The sequence below is a fragment of the Delphinapterus leucas genome, chromosome 6 (genome assembly GCF_059928025.1).
Source record: "Delphinapterus leucas isolate spDelLeu-1000000601 "Yukka" chromosome 6, BTC_Dleu_Yukka2, whole genome shotgun sequence".
NCBI classification, from domain to species: Eukaryota; Metazoa; Chordata; class Mammalia; order Artiodactyla; family Monodontidae; genus Delphinapterus; species Delphinapterus leucas.
This window is the reverse complement of record NC_143134.1, coordinates 100,898,988-100,918,975: the sequence shown is the minus strand read 5'-3', so window position 1 is coordinate 100,918,975 and position 19,988 is coordinate 100,898,988. Positions and strand designations below refer to the sequence as shown.

The following is a 19,988-nucleotide window of genomic DNA, read 5'->3' as shown; positions in this document are numbered from 1 at the left end:
CATTTCTCCTGCCCTGAACCACAATCCTCAGAGCTTGGACATTGCTGGGTCAGTTTTCCTATTTTGCAATAAAAGTTATCCTGCTAACGTTTAATCTTTGGTCTCTTAGTGATTTTCTCTTTAACATCATTGTGTCTACTTTCCAGTCAGCAAGAAGGGGGAAGGATTGAAGATTACTCTTCTCTTTTAAGTACACTGCCCAGAAGTCACTCAACACTTCGAATTGGCCAGATCTTAGTCACATGGTCATTAGTTTCAAGAGAGTCTGGGGAAATAGTCTTTTGGATGGACCCTCCAAAAAACTGGAGTTCTTGTTACTAAAGATTGAGAGACAGCTATCAGACTTTGAAACAATACTCAGTGAAAATATCAGGAAAAAAACAGTGACTACATAACCTCATCAAGGCTCTCAAATTACAAAAATAAGATATTCTGTGGCAGTGAATTACTGGTTAGATGCTATTTTTCTTTCCTTCCTCCCTCCCTCCCTCCCTCCCTTCCTCCCCTCCTTCTCTGTGGTTTTATTATTTCCCCTTTTCCGAAAGCAAAACTAATCATTCTGTGTTTCTTCTTAAAGGACTTTCCGTGACATTTCTGAAGATCTGAAGCCTTCAGTAGACTGACTTGGTTTCTAAACCACAGTGATTTCTCTAGGAAATTCAACCTTGACTATGAGTTTAGCTCAGCTGTGGCCTCCTATCCTTTCAGCTGTACCTGGCAAACAGAGCCCAGGAAAAGAAGCAGAAGCCTCCTAGCCTTCCATACAGAATGCCCGGACAAGAGAGGACTTGCTGTGCTTTGCATTTTAAAGCACAGCTTTGGAGCTCAGAAATGTGGTTTACTCACTTAACTGTTGCTCAGATGGCTTGAAAAGTTTCAGTTTATAAACTGGTACCATGGCTTGAAATTTTCCCACTTTGGTTATGTATATTACAATATGTATTTATAAAGTTTTTTAAAGAGTCCTAAACTACCTGCTGTATACAGTGTAGTTTTCTCCTGTTTTAAGAAATCTGTCTTTAAACTTTTCTGTGACAGTCACTTTTCCATGAAGAGGGCTTTCACTTTTGAGAATGTAGTTGCTTGAGCGGGAAAAATGAGTCTTCTCCCTTCTTCCACAGTGTATGGTCCTCTCTGTAAGGAAGAGCAAATCTTCAGTGTAAGGGCAGGTGGCTTATTTGAAGTTCAGTTAGTTGTATGTTACAACCACAGGAGACCACAGAAAGACCGAAGCTCTTCCTCCCCTTCTCCCTACATCCGCTACTGCTCTATTGCCAAATTTTTTAAACTTGGCTGACCACATTGAAATTAAATACTTATTAAGCTGCTGTTAATGGTAACAGTATGATAGAATTCATGTTGTAATGTTTTTCTTTCCAAATGTTTTAAGAAAAAGCTCTCAGGGGCAGCAGTGCTCTGATCATTAAAAGTATCCCTGTTTCACTATTTGGAATTTGACCAATTAGTTTTATTAGCAGTAAAATTTTATATCTGTGTAGTATTTTCCCATTACTTAGCACAGTGCCTTGCACATAGACTCTTTTTTTTTTTTTTTTTTTTTTTTTTGCGGTACGCGGGCCTCTCACTGCTGTGGCCTCTCCCGTTGCAGAGCACAGGCTCCAGACTTGCAGGCCCAGCGGCCATGGCTCACGGGCCCAGCCGCTCCGCGGCATGTGGGATCTTCCCGGACCGGGGCACGAACCCATGTCCCCTGCATCGGCAGGCGGACTCTCAACCACTGCGCCACCAGGGAAGCCCGCACATAGACTCTAGATGAATGCTTGTTGAATTAAATTATGACTTTTAAAATATCTCAGATATCACAATAACCGGCATAGTGCTCTACATTTGACAAAGTCTTTTTGCACATATTATTTCACAAGCACTTCACATCAGCTTTCATATAGCTTCACATTATTTTGCAACAGTTTCACACAGATGGGGAAGGTAAGGTTCAGAAAAGTGACCAACTCAAAAGTCGTGAAGTTTAGTAAAATTTGACCTCAGATCTTTCTGACTCCACACTCTGCCAACTCTGCTATATTGTAGTGTTTCTTTTAATATCTTACACAATTTTTCCAGTGCTATGAGGTAGAATAGGTGTCCTGTTCTATCGCATAGACTTGTCCTAGGGTTAATGACAGGGCTGGGACTGGAACCCAGCTCTTAGCTTTGTGCCCTTTCCACTGTGTAAAACAATCTTCAGGCTCTTTCTCTGCCCCCAAAGGAGTATGGAGGAGAAAGAGTTCTTAAGTAACAAAGATTTCATTTTTGGAAAACATTTAAAAGTAGAAATCATATTTTTCTAAAACATCTTCTCATTAAGAAGCATAGTTAATGATAATTACTTTAAATTTATTCTGATATTACTTCAGAAAAACTCCATCTAGGAAAGAGGCTACCTTGAGGTCTCTGTCTGTAGAGTAGACTGTACAGATCTCATATATTTCCTGTGAATCCTTCAACAATTACAATCTGGTATTCCACCAAGTGTTACATTTGGCACTAAGTGGCACTAAGTAACTCATTCTTTTCTTTAATCACTTGTTCATTCATTCATTCAGTAGAACATTGGTTGAGAGTTTGCCAGACTCTAGGTTCTATGCCAGGCACTGTACAGGGTGCTGTAGGGGATAATTCATAAGAAGGCCTTCGCTCACCTTAAATCTTAGCCAGATCATGTGTATTGCTAAAATTAAAAATTTTGCATTAAAAGTATTAAGAAAGAAATCAGGTTTGTTTTTGTTAATGGTATACTGGTAAGTTTACAGCTGTGATGAGCACATATTTATGAGAGGCAAATACTATGCACAGTAAGTTAGTGTGCATATACAAATTACGTTCTTCCAAAATGCTTTTAGCTCTGTAAAGTGATATTGCAAATATATAAATTTGAGGTAATATATGGCTCTTGCTGGTCATAATTATTAGTGTGAATACCAGGTCCTTAGAGGGGGACTCTGAGCCCTAAGAGAATAGTTTAGAGCTGCCAAAATTAGCAATGATGTAGTATCACCCTGAAGTATCAGGAGCAGAGGTGCCCCAGAGCACTCCCCAGTCCTGTCAGGAAACTTGAACTGCCCCAGTACTCCAGCAACAGCCTAAGGACTTGAAGTCCCTGCAGGTGGGGGAGGTCTTCCTGGAACCCTCAGAAACAGAGAGAACATGCCCCCTCAGATACAGTGAGGAGGTTTTACAGATCTTCATAAGGCATTGAGATCAAATGATATGAAAAAGTAGGAGTTTCAAGCTCAAGTCTCAAAGGTGATTCTCAGGATTTGACCCAGAAAGAAGCTTCCTTAGGAACAGATAATGCATTGATGAAGTAGAAGTAGCTTCAGCAAAAACATAGTACAGAAATCCTGTCACAATGTCCTGCATTTTATAGCTTTATTAAAGATGAGTTTGAAGGTCACATTCACTACTCAATTGTAAACTGAATGGAGGGGATAAGATCTCCCCACACAGTATGTTCCTCTCTTTTCTGAGAACGACGCACGGGATTTTCAGATAAACTCCATGTCATGTAAGTCCAGCTTCAGTTCCAAAATTCCTATCACACTCTCTGTTTCTGGAAGTGATCTCTGCCAGACTGCCTTAGATACCAATTTTATTTATTCTTAAGTTTGCAAGGATTCTTAACACGCATTTCCATTAGAGGTGGTTAGCTGGCAGAGTTTTCCCTTGACTTCTGAGACTGGTGCAAATTGACTCGTGATAACCAAGAAGTGTTACTTAAACAAACTAAGTAGCTTTGGAAATAGCCGTTTATTCCATTAAAGGGCTTGCACATGAGGTCCTCTGGCTAACCTTTGTCTTAACAAGAACCCATTGTGACCCATCAGGACTTGCTAGTACCCCTAGTTCCCACTTTGGTTGTATTTAGAGCTTCAGGATGTGTCACTACTGAGCAAGAAATGCTCAGAAATTCAGGCTATGAGGGGTTAGATTAGAGGAAAGTAATTTTAGGTGAGTTATCCAGAGCTTTCAACCTCAAGGTTTATAGGAAAACCCCTACAGTCTCCTCTAAGGGTCTTCCAAGATCCTTACAAAAGTATTAGACTAGGCATTTCGCAGTAGAACTATAGCCTCTGGCAACATACTTCCAAATGCTAGTTCCTGCCAAGAACAAGTATTTCTTTGTTTTTTTATGTATTTCTTGTCTTTACCCATTTTGCCATTAAAATATATTCATTTCATTAACTTATTGAGGATCTGCAAAAAATATGAATGCTATGTGAAACCACTGAACAGTTAATTTTTTTGGTAGTTCAAAAATAATCAAGAGAATTACAAATCAAGATGTTCTGCCTGCATCCTGGAGTCATAGGAATTCTGTGCCAGATGAGCCTTATCTAATTAGGTGATCCTGTCATTTTCTAGAGAAGGAAACAAATCCACAGGTTAAAGTGTCTTTTCTGACCAGTCAGTAACAATTCAGAGCAGAGTAAGTTTTTTTCTCTCAGCCCATTGTTCTACTTCTCTTCCCTTTCTCTTGTAGTTGAGTAGCTTTTGGAAAAATGTGTTCCTTATAGCAGTAGTTGCAAGGGATGTTATTAGATGTTACAAGAGAACAAAAGTGTATGTGGGGTGGGGGTGGGGTGGGGACTCCAAGCTCAGTTAAAATTGAGGAATGCTGAGTTTGTTTCCTTTCTGTAGGACTTCGAAGAGTTTTTAATGTGCTCTTATATATTGTGAATTTATAAGGGGACAAAGACTGTGTTTACGAGACTTATTTGACCTTAAACTGCGCCCCATCCTCCTTTTTTCAGAGCAGCTCAAAGGACTCCGTGTCCTTTGGGAAACATGGCTCTCAGAAGTTTACAAGTCTTTTAGAAGACATCCCTAATGGAATTCTGAATGGTGCATCCACCATGTAAACCGTAATATATCTCAAAGTTTAGTGAGATGCCAGAAAGAAAACGTATTTGCCATTCAGAGCTATACATCAGGTATAGAGATTCTTTTCTACCTATGGTGTGTAGAATCAGTATTTGTGTTTTAGTTTTGAAAGTTTTTCAAAGATCAATTAGTGTGCAAATACAGTGGTGATATATTGATATTACATTTTAATAATGCTTTTTTGTGTGGCACTTTATAGTTTTCAGAATGCTTTCATACCAACCCTGTGAGACAGGCAGGTGTAAGTATTATCAGATGAGGCACTGGAGGCTCAGAAAGGTTTTTGTGATTTTCCCCTTAAGTTTATACCACAAAATGATGGAGCCAGAATTCAGTTGCAGAGCTTCTGACTCCAAGTCCAGAATTCTTTTTTTTTTTTTGGGGTTTTTTTTTTTTTTTTTTTGCGGTACGCGGGCCTCTCACTGTCGTGGCCTCTCCCGTTGCAGAGCACAGGCTCCGGACGCGCAGGCTCAGCGGCCATGGCTCACAGGCCCAGCCGCTCCGTGGCATGTGGGATCTTCCCGGACCGGGGCACGAACCCGTGTCCCCTGCGTCGGCAGGCGGACTCTCAACCACTGCGCCACCAGGGAAGCCCCATCCAAGTCCAGAATTCTTTACTCCACACCTGGTTTCTTACTTTTTCTTCTAGCTTCATATTTTACTATGAAAGGTATGGAAGCAGATCTTAAACATCATTTTGGCTTCTTATCAAATACTATTTTTTATGGCAGTGACCGAGAAAGTGTAACTCCAATTGTAGTTATCCCAAAGAAAACCCTTCTTTGTGCTTTGCAGTGCCACTTGTCTAGGTGATTGGAGTGTATTTCAAATACCATTTGAGTTTGAAACCAAGATTGGATATATAGTTTTAATTGCTTATGTAACTTCTGGAAAATGTATCATCTTTGCATTCTCAGGCAAAGTAGAGATGGTTTGAAGGTAAAAAAAAAAGATTATTCAAATACAACAACACATCTTTATTCTCACAAACTCTGTTTCTTAGCTTTAACTTGCTTTGACAACCGACTGATGTAACATCTTTGTAAATGTAAAATATTTATATTTTGAAATAAAACTACTGTGTTGATTGAATCAGGTGGTAAACTTAGTCTCATTTCTGTGGAGAAATTTGGTCTTCAGTGAAGTCAAACTTTCACAAATACATCCATCTCTTAGGCCTTATGTCTTACCTTTTCTTTGACACCAGTGCCGACACTGAATTTTTATGAAATATGGGCAACTTACATAAGGGAAGATGTACCTGTGGAGTGGGTACTGAGCACCTTAAAGAGGTGAAAGGGTCCAAGGCTAAGGCTGGAGCCCTCAGAGCCCAGGGGAAGGTGGCTTTGTGGTAGATAAGGAAGTGATGAGGTGGGTGGCTGGGGAGTGAGACTCAAATGAAAAGAAAGTTTCATTTCTTTTCATTTGAGGGCTTTCATTTGAAGAGGGCTTCCCTGGTAGCGCAGTGGTTGAGAGTCCGCCTGCCGATGCAGGGGACACGGGCTTGTGTCCCAGTCCGGGAAGATCCCACATGCCGCGGAGCAGCTGGGCCCGTGAGCCATGGCCGCTGAGCCCGCGCGTCCGGAGCCTGTGCTCCGCAACGGGAGAGGCCACAGCAGTGAGAGGCCTGTGTACCTCAAAACAACAACAACAACAAAAAAACAAAACAAAAATGAAAAGAAAGTTGGATAAAAGAACCACATGTTTTGCATGAAGAAAACAAACCTAAGGTATGGCTATCTTCAATAGCAAAGATAATCGATGCAGCAGTAGCAGATGGAGCTGAACCCCAAGTGGAGGTATTTTAAAACACATCTCAACAGTGCTTGGGAAAGAGCTTTCTGACACCTCGAGCTGGTGTGGTATTCAGCTCATCAGTCTGACATTATAGATGGAGAAAATGATCCTGGCAAAGGTGTAAGGGGTGGGCTAGCCAGGCTCAGATTCAGATTGTTTTCTACTCTTGATAGTTTCTTATTGGCAAATATGCTAGTTCACAAAATATTTCTTCATGCTTCTCAGTCTGTTGCGTAAGCCTAGGACCCTTTCACAGGGTGTGCGCTTCTGTCAGCCTCCCCTGGGTTTGCTTCTGGAAACTTTAGGGTCACAGGTGTCCAGTTCTCCCATCCCCATCACACAGGGGCTCCTTGATTCTTAGCCTTACCCTTAAGTGAGTTTAGTCAGAGTTACACACTAATGATCTTCCGTTACTGAACAGCTGTTGAGAAACTGCTCTGCGCTAGGCACGAGGGCAAAAGTAGTTTTAAAAAGTAATAGTGTTGAGCAGAGGTGAAGTTTTTCCATATGTTCTATTTAATTTCCTTTTGAAGAGTAATTCTGAACAGTAGCCTGAAGATACCCAAATCACTGTTTTCTTGCCGGGTACCCAGATACTCCTTAAATGATTGCATTATCAAAAGTTTCATCTTCAGTCCAGCTGAAATTGTGAGAAAGATACGGTTAGGAAAAGAGCAGGGCGGAAGGGGGAAATGGGACCTTCTCGAGAAGCTCCAGAAAGACTATAACCTGTAGAATTCCCGTCTTACGGTAAAAGCCCTTTCCTATAGGCTTGACTCTGGCCCCGGTCTACCAGTTAGTTTCAATCCCAGCGCAGCTTCCAGTAATCGCGGGGAATTCGGAGTTAGGACGAGCCACTTCTGGGGAGCATGGGAAGCTTCGCTGGGCATGGATGTCTTTGCCCTGGTAAGAGGCCACGTGGCCGTGGGACGCCCTCAGGTATCTTGTTTCTCTGTTCTAGAGGGGGCGGGACGTGTGTGGAACCCACTAAGGAATGATCTGAGAGAGACAGGATAGGGACTGGGGACAGAGGACAGAAGGGGCGGGGCCAGGGTTAGGGGGTGGGGCTGCAGGGCGGACTTCAGACTGGGGCGCTTGGAGGCGGAGAGTGAGCGGGCCCGTGCTGGGGGCGGGCCCAGCGGGGTGGCGCCTCGGGCGGCGCGGGTGCATCGCAGCTGCCGAGCGCAAGCAGGCTGGCGGGTGGCGGGTCGGCAGCGGTACGGCGTCCGGGCTCCGCGACGGGCTGAGGGCCATGGCCGCCTCTCCGGGCCCGGCCGGCGGTGCCGCCGCCGGGGCAGTGCACGGCTCCGGCCCGTTTGGCCTCGCCTTCGACTCCGGACTCGAGATCAAAACTCGCTCAGTGGAGCAGACGCTGCTCCCGCTGGTTTCTCAGGTAAAGCGGCGCGCGCGCGCGGCCCCTGCGTCTCCCTCCGGCCGCGGCCCGCGATGGCGGCGGTCGCTCTCGCGGCAGGGGCCGGGCCGGGCGGGAGGCAGCCGCTGCCCCACATTCCGCGCCAGGACTCCGGCGTCAGTGTCGGACCGCCTGTCTGGGGCTTGAGGACTGGCCTTGGTTGAGGCGGCGGGAGTAGGGACCATCCGAAATCCGGCTGCGGGGCCAAGTGGGCTGAGCAGCAGCGGAGGCTGCGGGGCGGGGAGCCCCGTGCGGACCTGAGTGCCGGCCACAGGTGCGCCGCCCTGCCTCCCCACAGGATCCTCCTCGGGGCTGCAGCTCCGGTGGCCCCCGGTTCCCCGAGGCCAGCTCCCCGGGGGCAGAGGGGACCCCCGCGGGGGCTCCGTTGGAGCTTAGGGGCCTTCCTCGCTGCCGCTCTTTAACCCACTGCCCGCACACCTTTGCACCTCCAGTCCAAACCCGGACCGTGGCCAGTCTGGCTGGGGCGTTGCTGCCGGCCTCCAAGTCCAGCGTGCTCTCCTCTCCCCTAGGCCTTTGTCCCTTTCCCCGGAGTGTGAGTCGGCTCGCCAGTCGCCCGTTCACCACGGGCCACCCGGCCCCTTCCCCTTAACCTGTCTGCTCACTTCAGCTGGCTTTTGTCCGGCCTCGGAAGGGTGAAGTGAAGGACCGTCTGATAGTTAATTCGGGTACACATCTTTTTGCCAAATCCCATTTGGGAATGTATGCTTTATTGAATTTATTGGTCCCAACAGAAGTCTGGAATCAGCTAATTGATGCGCGTAGCTTTAGAGAAGTTTTTGTTACTGTGAGCCGAGTTTACGCAGCCTCCGGGCTGGAATTCCTCACCTAGATCTGTTGTGATGTGCTAAGCACTGTGGGAAGTGAAGAATTCTGTGCCTTCAGGAGCTCGTTGGATGTGTGACTCACAACAAGACTCTTAACATCTTGATGCTTCACGTTAGCATTGCCAAGATTTTACAGGTAGAAGGAATCTTAAAGGTTATCTGATGCTAAATTTAAAAATTCTTACAGCATCCTTGACACCTGGTCACCAGTCCCCTGCTTAAACATGCTCAGTGATGGGGAGCCTGTAGCTATTGCATAGAATTTCCAATGCTATCTGTTCTCCATCCCAGCCCTGCAGATTATTTGAAAACAGCAGTCGTACATGTCCCTAGATTCCTGTTATGCTGATTAAATAAACAGCCCCATTTTCTTCACCTGTGCTCATTTTAGCCTGGCTAACAGAACAGTGAATGAATAACCTTGACACTCCCCATCCTCCTTCCCTTCCAGGTCTGAAAGAAGCACTGACAGGTGGGATGAGTTGAGGATTAGTTAGTGATGTCTGCACTGCCCCTCCCACAAAAGAATACCACTACCACCACCAACACAACCACAACACAAAATGAAAAATACTGGAGTAGTTTTAAGAGAGAGAGTTAAGAGAGTGGTATTTTATCCATTTTTCTTTTTTTTAACAATCCAGATATAATGCTTACTATGCGCTAGGCCGTGTTCTAAGCACTTTCTACATATTAATTCATTTAATTCTCATAACAATCTTGTGAGGTAGAGAGATGTTTATTCTCATTATATGAATGAGGAAACTGAGGAATAACGAGGTTAAGTGACTCGTAGTGGGACTTTCACCTGTAAACGTGGAACTGGAGTTTGAATCCAGGCAGCCTGGTCCCAGAGTCTGTGCTGTTAGCTACACCATATTTGTTCTCCCTAGAGATTAGGGGCGGTGATGAGGTCAGCCAGTAGTAGGTACAGAGAAGAGAGTCCACAGTGGAAAAACAAGCTGGAAGGTCGTTGTAATCTGGAGAAATGGTAACTTTTCACAGTATCACTGCTAAAAATGTATCCTAGAGTTCTGCATTGTGTAATTCTGGGGTGAGAGAGTAGGAGAGTGGAGGAGGAAACGTGAATTGGCTGCCGAGAGTTAACTAGAGGTCAATGCCAAAGGGGGAAAATGCCAGCTTTTTTTTTTTCTTTTCCTTCCCTGTTAAAGACTCATTCAGAGCCATAGCTGAGGTTCTGCATTCCACACAGTATGTGTCCACAGCTGTATCTTTAGCATTATTATAACTGATATTCCTAATGATAAACTGTACTCAACAAGAAAAATGTTAACTTATGCTTAAAGTCAAGAAATATATGAAGCATGGCCAGAACACTCACAAAGCAGTTAAGTGTGAAATACAGTTTAGGATGATTTTTAAGTTTTAGTGAGTGTCAGTGGATTAAAGTGCAGCTCTCTAGAAAACTCATGTCCAGGAGTCTTATTTTCTAAGGATACGGCATTATTATCCAACTCATGTTTTGCCACCATATCCACAAGAATAAGTTTAAGCTTTTCAGGCAAGCATTTGTTGTAAGCTTTCTAGTTGCTACTCTGTGGGAGTTGTATTCTAGTTGGGAGACGGGGCAGGTACAGAATAGCACATGGCAAGTGTCAGATGAACATCATCCGTAGTAAATGCTCTAAGAGCTCAGAGCAGGTGTGGATGAGTCAGCAACAATGCCATCGAGGAGACAGGGTCTTGAGGTGAACAAGTAGGGCTAGCCTTGTACAGCTTAGTCAGTTTTAAGCAGAGTTTCTACTCTGATATCATTTAACCTCTTCTGACTCTCCAGGTAAAAAGTTCTGGGTTCAATGGCCTTATTCTAGGAATGCAGCATCAGTATTAGACAAATATATATATACAATTTTCTGCGTTTACATATTAGAAGAGATACATGTTCTTAGCAATAGATGCAGAATAGCTTCAGTTAAATTCAACTTCTAATCATGATAAGGAGCACATAGTAAACTAGTAATAGAAGAAAACTTCCTTAACCTGATAAAGAGTACCTACAGAAAACCTATAGTTAACATCACAGCAACAAGTCAAATTTAAAATAAACATTTCCGGGGCTTCCCTGGTGGCGCAGTGGTTGAGAGTCCGCCTGTCGATGCAGGGGACACGGGTTCGTGCCCTGGTCTGGGAAGATCCCACATGCCGTGGAGCAGCTGGGCCCGTGAGCCATGGCCGCTGAGCCTGCACGTCCGGAGCCTGTGCTCTGCAGCGGGAGAGGCCACAGCAATGAGAGGCCCGCGTACCGCAAAAAAAAAAAAAAACCCAAAAACATTTCCTTTAAACTAGAAGCGAGAGGAGGGATATCTGCTCTCATAGCTTCTATTCAATTGTACTATAAATCGTAACCAGTGGAACAAGACAAGAAGCGAAAGGTATAAAGGTAGGAAAGGAAAAATCAAAATATAATTATCTACATAGAAAACTGGAGTCTACAAATAAATTATAAAAGTTAGGAAGTTTAGTAAGTTCATTGAATGTAGGCTTCTAAAGTCAACTGCTTTTCTTTCTACATTAATAACAAACAGAAAAGTCGTCCTAAAACATGATACCAGTTAGAATAAAACTGACAGCAAAATATGTGTATATATGTGTATAACAAAAGAGAGGCCAAACTTCATGAAGAAAATTTAAAAATTTTATGGAAAGCCAAAGTAGAGCTAAATAAATGGGAGAAAAGTACCATGCTCCTGGCTAGATTGACTTGATATTATTTACATATCAATTTCCCCTATTGATATGTAAATTTAATGCAATTCCAATGAAAATTTCAACAGGATTTTTTTTAGTAGAATTTGATAAAAGTAATTCTAAAATTTGTATGAAAGAGCAAATAGCCAAGAATAGCCAGAAGAGAAACAAGGTGGGTGGACTTGCTCTACCAGATTTCAAGTCTTATTATAAAGCTAGAGTGATTAAGACAATGTGGGTCTAAGAACAGAGATGGACAAATAGACTAGTGAAACAGAGTAGAGAATCTAGAAACAGATCCACATGTATACAGAAACTTGATAATTCACAGAATTGGCACTGCTCGTCAGTGGGGAAAGGAAGAACTTTTTAAAAAATGGGAACAATTGGTTATCTGAATAGAAACACATGATATTGAATCCCAATTCCAAATGGATTAAAAATATCAATATGAAAGTAAAAAACTTAAAACACTTTTAGGGAAAAAAATTGGGCAATATCTTCACCACCTCACGGTGGGAAAAGATTTCTTAATACACTGAAAGTATAAACCCTAAGCAAAAATTAATACATTTGCTCCATTAAAATGGAGAATTGGACTTCCCTGTTGGCACAGTGGTTAAGAATCTGCCTGCCAATGCAGGGGACACGGGTTTGAGCCCTGGTCTGGGAAGATCCCACATGCGGCGGACCACCTAAACCCATGCGCCACAACAAGGGAAGCCACCACAATGAGAAGCCCGCGCACCGCAACAAAGACCCAATGCAACCAAAAGTAAAAATATAATAAATTTAAAAAAAAATGGAGAATGTTTGTTCATCAAAGTTGAAAGGATAAGCCTTAAAGTGGGAGAATATGATTGCAACACAAATAACCAACAAATGATTGGTAGCACCCAGGGTAAATAAAGGACTCCAATGAATCAAAAATAAGATTACCCATTAAAAATTGGTAAAATGAATACTCATCTTGTAGAAGAGGAAACAGATGTCTAAAAGATACGTGAAAAGATGCTCAACTTTATTAGAAGTCAGTGAAGTACAAGTTAAAGCTGCAGTGAGAACAAGTGTTGGTGAGGAATGTGGAGTTGGTGGAAATGTCAATAGTACAACAGTTTTGGAAAACAGTTTGATGTGATAAAGTTCAAGGTGGGTATTACCTAAGGCCCAGGAATTTCACTGTTAAATCCATACCCCTAGAGAAAATTCTGCACGTGTATTAGAGACATAGATTGGAATGTTGATAGTCTTTTTACTTCTGATGGCTCCAAACTGGAAACTACCCAAACGTCTTTTAGCAGTAGGATGTTTAAATAAAATGTGCTAAGTTCATACGAGATACTATGCAGCAGTGAAATGAATAAACCATAGCTATAATTATCAATATGGATGAATCTCAAAAGCATAATGTTAAGAAAAAAAATTAAAGGTTCAAAACAGGCAGAACAAAACCATACATCATTTAAGGATATAACATGTGCAATAGTTATAATAAGGGAATGATGAGCACAAAATCAGAGCAGTGGTTTCCTCTGGGGCAGGGGATGAGGGGGTGATGTAGAAAGGGAGGGGCCCCCAGGGCGCATGGGTTGTCAGAGGTGCTGCTAATATTTTCTTAAGCTTGGTGGTAGGTTTGTTATCTCTTCCTTTCATTTCTTTAAATGGTATACATACATGTTCTATACACTCATTTGTTGTATATTTCCTAATTCAGATGATTTTTTAAAAGCCCTGGGCTAAGTCGCAAGCACATTTTCTACAGAGCAGCTCCCCACCTTCTTTAATAATCACTTTATTCTTCCTGTCAAAATTCCCACTCCCAGTCTTACACAATGCTTTTATCCAAGGAAGGGAAGAGGGCTATCTGCCACACAGCTCCACCCTGGTGTGGAATGTTATTCTACCACCCACTAGTCTTTTCCTGTCTGTGATAGATTTACTTCACTCACCGTAATACAGACCCTTTAATTAATCTCCAGGGTAGCTCCCCTGTCTTCCCATTTCTCTCTGCGTTGTCCTGGAAGCTTCTTAGGATCTTTGTCTCACTAAGTTGGAGATGAATACATATGGGACTCTGCTGATTTGTGTATGTGAATATATGTGTTTTTAATTGCAAAGGAAAAACACATAAATAGTGTATAAAGAGAGTGAAAGTGCCCTTTTTCCTGCTTTTAAAGACCTCCTCATGATTTGGTGTGTTTTCTTCTATACTGGTTGCTATAGCTGATTAGCTGATTTTTCTATCTAATAATTTTGAGAATTTACTAATGAGTTAAGCCCAGGGATGAACTTCTCTGTCCTGGGCTGACTCCCTTGTTTTTCAGGTCCCAGGGAATTAAAGCTTTGTTCTTTTATCTGGCCTACCATTTTTTTTTTTTTCTCCCTGGGTCTTCACTTGCTTTCTTATCTTCCCACAAAATAAGTAAACTAAGATAATCCATTTCAATCAAGAGATTACTGTCAGTTATTCTAGAAAATAAAAATAACATCACAAACATGAGGAAAGAACAGAGATTCTAGAAATGTGAAAAGGGCAATATCTAATCATTATGTAATGCTTACTAAATACCAGACGCTATTCTAAGTACTTTATTTACATATACTAATTTATTCTCCACAATGACCTTATGAGATGGGTACTATTATTACTCCTGTTTTTACAGATGAGAACACTGAGTCACAGAAAGGTTAGAAAACTTGCTATATAATCATATGACAGAGCCAGAACTCCAACCCAGGCAGAGTGACGCCAGAATTCATGCTCTTAACTGCTAGGCTATACTTTGTTGGCGATGAGAACTTCTTGACACCCTTTGTTAGAAGGTATCAAGTAGGTCCGGGTTCTTACTCTTTTATTCCACAGGAGAGTTCTTCAATATATCAGATCCTCTTTCTTCCCCATGGGATACCTTCTCTGCCCTCTTTTCCAGTTCATTCAGACATTCTCTACACTCTGGTGTTAGGGCAACTCTAGGTTGTGACTCCCAATTTAATATGCCTCCTATTTTTACAGAATAATAGCTAAAATTTTATTTGGCACATTCAAGGCAATTTTACCAGCTGTCAGTCTCCTGATTTTTTTTTTAACGTCTTTATTGGAGTATAATTGCTTTACAATGTTGTGTTAGTTTCTGCTGTATAACAGAGTGAATCAGCTATATGTATACATATATCCCCATATCCCCTCCCTCTTGCATCTCCCTCCCACCCTCCCTATCCCACCCCTCTAGGTGGTCACATAGCACAAAGCTGATCTCCCTGTGTTACGCGGCTGCTTCCCACTAGCTATCTGTTTTACATTTGGTAGTGTATGTATGTCCATGCCACTCTCGCACTTCGTCCCAGCTTACCCTTCCCCCTCCCCGTGTCCTCAAGTCCATTCTCTACATCTGCGTCTTTATTCCTGTCCTGCCCCTAGGTTCATCAGAATCATTTTTTTTTTAAGATTCCATATATATGTGTTAGCATATGGTATTTGTTTTTCTCTTTCTGACTTACTTCACTCTGTATGACAGACTCTGGGTCCATCCAACTCACTACAAATAACTCAGTTTCGTTTCTTTTTATGGCTGAGTAATATTCCATTGTATATATGTGTCACATCTTCTTTATCCATTCATCTGTTGATGGGCACTTAGGTTGCTTCCATGTCCTGGCTATTGTAAATAGAGCTGCAATGAACATTGTGGTACATGACTCTTTTTGAATTATGGTTTTCTCAGGGTATATGCCCAGTAGTGGGATTGCTGGGTTGTATGGTAGTTCTATTTGTAGTTTTTTAAGGAAACTCCATACCGTTCTCCATAGTGGCTGTATCAATTTACATTCCCACCAACAGTGCAAGGGAGTTCCCTTTTCTCCACACCCTCTCCAGCATTTATTGTTTCTAGATTTTTTGATGATGGCCATTATGACCAGTGTGAGATGATAGCTCATTGTAGTTTTGATTTGCATTTCTCTAATGATTAATGATGTTGAGCATTCTTTCATGTCTTTGTTGGCAATCTGTATATCTTCTTTGGAGAAATGTCTATTAAGGTCTTCTGACCATTTTTGGATTGGGTTGTTTGTTTTTTTGTTATTGAGCTGCATGAGCTGCTTGTAAAATTTTGGAGGTTAATCCTTTGTCAGTTGCTTCATTTGCAAATATTTTCTCCCATTCTGAGGGTTGTCTTTTCATCTTGTTTATGTTTTCCTTTGCTGTGCAAAAGCTTTGAAGTTTCATTAGGTCCCATGTTTATTTTTGTTTTTATTTCCATTTCTCTAGGAGGTGGGTCAAAAAGGATCTTGCTGTGATTTATGTCACAGAGTGTTCTGCCTATGTTTTGCTCTAGGAGTTTGATAGTGCTTGGCCTTACATTTAGGTCTTTAATCCATTTTGAGTTTATTTTTGTGTATGGTGTTAGGGAGTGTTCTATTTTCATTCTCATTCTTTTACATGTAGCTGTCCAGTTTTCCCAGCACCACTTACTGAAGAGTCTGTCTTTTCTCCATTGTATATTCTTAACTCCTTTATCAAAGATAAGGTGACCATATGTGCCTGGGTTTATCTCTGGGTTTTCTATCCTGTTCCATTGATCTATATTTCTGTTTTTGTGCCAGTACTATACTGTCTTGATTACTGTAGCTTTGTAGTATAGGCTGAATTCCTCCAGCTCCGTTTTTCTTTCTCAAGATTGCTTTGGCGGGGCTTCCCTGGTGGCGCAGTGGTTGAGAGTCCGCCTGCCGATGCAGGGGACACAGGTTCGTGCCCTGGTCCAGGAGGATCCCCCCACAGCTGGGCCCGTGAGCCATGGCTGCTGATCCTGTGCGTCCGGAGCCTGTGCTCCACAACGGGAGAGGCTACAACAGTGAGAGGCCCGCGTACCGCAAAAACGATTGCTTTGGCTATTCGGGGTCTTTTGTGTTTCCATACAAATTGTGCAATTTTTTGTTCTAGTTCTGTGAAAAATGCCATTGGTAGTTTGATGGGGATTGCATTGAATCTGTAGATTGCTTTGGGTAATATGGTCATTTTCACTATGTTGATTCTTCCGATCCAAGAACGTGGTATATCTCTCCATCTGTTTGTATCATCTTTAACTTCTTTCATCAATGTCTTATAGTTTTCTCCATCTCCCTCTGCTATATTTTGGAAGAGTTTTAGAAGGATAGGTGTTAGCTCTTCTGTAAATGTTTGATAGAATTTGCCTGTGAAGCCATCTCGTCTTGGGCTTTTGTTTGTAGGAAGATTTTTAATCACAGTTTCAATTTCAGTGCTTGTGATTGGTCTGTTTATATTTTCTATTTCTTCCTGGTTCAGTCTCGGAAGGTTGTGTTTTTCTAAGAATTTGTCCAGTTTTTCCAGGTTGTCCATTTTATCGGCATAGAGTTGCTTGTAGTAGTCTCTCATGATCCTTTGTATTTCTGTAGTGTCAGTTGTTACTTCTTCTTTCTCATTTCTAATTCTGCTGATTTGATTCTTCTCCCTTTTTTTCTTGATTAGTCTCGCTAATGGTTTATCAATCTTGTTTATCTTCTCAAAGAACCAGCTTTTAGTTTTATTGATATTTGCTATTGTTTCTTTCATTTCTTTTTCACTTATTTCTGATATGATCTTTATGATTTCTCTCCTTCTGCTAACTTTGGGGTTTTTTTTTTTTGTTCTTCTTTATCTAATGCTTTAGGTGTAAGATTAGGTTGTTTATTTGAGATGTTTCTTGTTTCTTGAGGTAGAATTGTACTTCCCGCTTAGAACTGCTTTTGCTGCGTCCCATAGGTTTTGGGTTGTCGTGTTTTCGTTGTCATTTGTTTCTAGGTATTTTTTTGATTTCCTCTTTGATTTCTTCAGTGATCTCTTGGTTATTTAGTAGCCTATTGTTTAGCCTTCATGTATTTGTATTTTCTACAGATTTTTTCTTGTAATTGATACCTAGTCTCATAGCGTTGTGGTCAGAAAAGATACTTGATATGATTTCAGTTTTCTTAAATTTACCAAGGCTTGATTTGTGACCCAAGGTATGGTCTATCCTGGAGAATGTTCCATGAGCACTTCAGAAGAAAGTATATTCTGTTTCTTTTGGTTGGAATGTCCTATAAATATCCATCGAGTCCATCTTGTTTAATGTGTCATTTAAGCTTGTGTTTCCTTATTTATTTTCGATGATCTGGCCATTGGTGAAAGTGGAGTGTTCAAGTCCCCTACTTTTGTTGTGTTACTGTCAATTTCCCCTTTTATGGCTGTTAGCATTTGCCTTATGTATTGAGGTACTCCTGTGTTGGGTGCATAAATATTTACAATTGTTTTATCTTCTTCTTGGATTGATCCCTTGATCATTATGTAGTGTCCTTCTTTGTCTCTTGTAATAGTCTTTATTTTAAAGTCTATTTTGTCTGATATGAGAATTGCTATTCCAGCTTTCTTTCAATTTCCATTTGCGTGGAATATCTTTTTCCATCCCCTCACTTTCAGTCTGTATGTGTCCCTAGGTCTGAAGCGGGTCTCTTGTAATCAGCATATGTACGGGTCTTGTTTTTGTATCCATTCAGCCAGTCTGTGTCTTTTGGTTGGAGCATTTAATCCATTTACATTTAAGGTAATTATTGATATGTATGTTCCTGTTACCATTTTCTTAATTGTTTCAGGTTTGTTTTTGTAGATCTTTTCCTTCTCTTGTGTTTCCTGGCTAGAGAATTTCCTTTAGCATTTGTTGTAAAGCTGGCTTGGTGTTGCTGAATTCTCTTAACTTTTGCTTGTCTGTAAAGGTTTTAATTTCTTGGTCGAATCTGAATGATATCCTTGCTAGGTAGAGTAATCTTGGTTGTAGGTTTTTCCCTTTCATCACTTTAAATATGTCCTGTCATCCCTTCTGGTTTACTGAGTTTATGCTGAAAAATCAGCTGATAACCTTATGGGGATTCCCTTGCATGTTATTTGTTGCTTTTCCCTTGCTGCTTTTGATATTTTTTCTTTGTATTTAATTTTTGACAGTTTAATTAATGTGTCTTGGCGTGTTTCTCTGTGCATTTATCCTGTATTGGACTCTCTGTGCTTCCTGGACTTGATTGACTATTTCCTTTCCCATGTTAGGGAAGTTTTGGACTATAATCTCTTCCAATATTTTCTCAGACCCTTTCTATTTCCCTTCTTTTTTTTTTTTTTTTTTTTTTGCGGTATGTGGGCCTCTCACTGTTGTGGCCTCACCCATTGCAGAGCACAGGCTCTGGACACGCAGGCTCAGCGGCCATGGCTCACGGGCCTAGCCGCTCCGCGGCATGTGGGATCTTCCCGGACCAGTGCACAAACTCGCGTCCCCTGCATCGGCAGGCGGACTGTCAACCACTGCGCCACCAGGGAAGCCCTCTCTTCTTCTTCTGGGACCCCTATAATTCTAATGTTGGTACATTTAATATTGTCTCAAATGTCTCTGAGACTGTCCTCAATTCTTTTCATTCTTTTTTCTTTATTCTGCTCCCTGGCAGTTATTTCCACCATTTTATCTTCCAGCTCACTTATCTGTTCTTCTGCCCTAGTTATTCTGCTATTTATTCCTTCTAGAATATTTTTAATTTCAGTGATTGTGTTGTTCATCATTGTTTGCTCTGTAGTTCTTTTAGATACTTGTTAAATGTTTCTTGTATTTTCTCCATTCTGTTTCCAAGATTTTGTATCATCTTTACTATCATTACTCTGAATTCTTTTTCAGGTAGGTTCCCTATTTTGTCTTCATTTATTTGGTCTCGTAGGTTTTTACCTTGCTCCTTTGTCTGTAACATATTTTTTTTGTCATTTCTTTTCTTTTCTTTTTTTTTTTTTTTTTTGATGGGTGGTGCTGTGTTCCTGTCTTACTGGTTGTTTGGCCTGAGACATCCAGCACTGGAGTTCGCAGGCAGTTAGATTGAGCTGGGTCTTGGTGCTGAGATGAGGACCTTTGGGAGGCTTCACTCCGATTGACATTCCCTGGGCTCTGAGGTTCTCTGTTCGTCCAGCGGTTTGGACTCGGAGCCCCCACCATAGGAGCTTGGGCCCAACCTCCGGCCTGGGAAGTAAGATCCTGCAAGGTTCTCTGCCTATGCCCATGGCCCCTGCAGCTCCTTTAGGTGTATGTGGGGAGCAGGCCCCAGCTCTGGGAGCACTCAGCCGTGGGACTTGCCACGCCTCCCCTGATTCTTAACGTAATCCTGGGAGGAAGGAGGCTGTGTAGCGACTGAGAGGCAACTTACTGCCTTTGTGACCTTGGGAAAATTCTTAACCTTTTCAAATTTCAGGTTTTTAATCTGTAAGATGAGGGTAGTAACAGTATCTACCTCACAGAGATGTAAGCATTGATTGAATCAGTACATGT

At 41.9% G+C, this 19,988-nt stretch overlaps 2 protein-coding genes across 28 annotated transcripts in view; both read left to right on the top strand.

The window, feature by feature from the left end:
- The window catches only part of TMEM245 (transmembrane protein 245), a 103,988-nt gene extending 97,994 nt beyond the window's left edge, over nt 1–5,994 (top strand). For all 3 annotated transcript variants that reach the window (XM_089913512.1, XM_022579110.3, XM_089913511.1), the window contains one exon: nt 578–5,994. In XM_089913512.1, the coding sequence (XP_089769638.1) occupies nt 578–623 (46 nt within the window). In that variant the 3' untranslated portion in view covers nt 624–5,994. The remainder of the gene's footprint in view (nt 1–577) is intronic.
- Nucleotides 5,995–7,706: 1,712 nt separating this feature from the next.
- The window catches only part of CTNNAL1 (catenin alpha like 1), a 128,307-nt gene continuing 116,025 nt past the window's right edge, over nt 7,707–19,988 (top strand). For 24 of the 25 annotated variants that reach the window (XM_022579115.3, XM_089913537.1, XM_089913532.1 and 21 more), the window contains exon 1: nt 7,708–8,092. In XM_022579115.3, coding sequence (XP_022434823.2) covers nt 7,952–8,092 — 141 coding nt within the window. In that variant the 5' untranslated portion in view covers nt 7,708–7,951. Of the gene's footprint in view, nt 8,093–19,988 lie in introns of all 25 variants that reach the window. The other variant, XM_089913540.1, reaches the window with a different exon arrangement.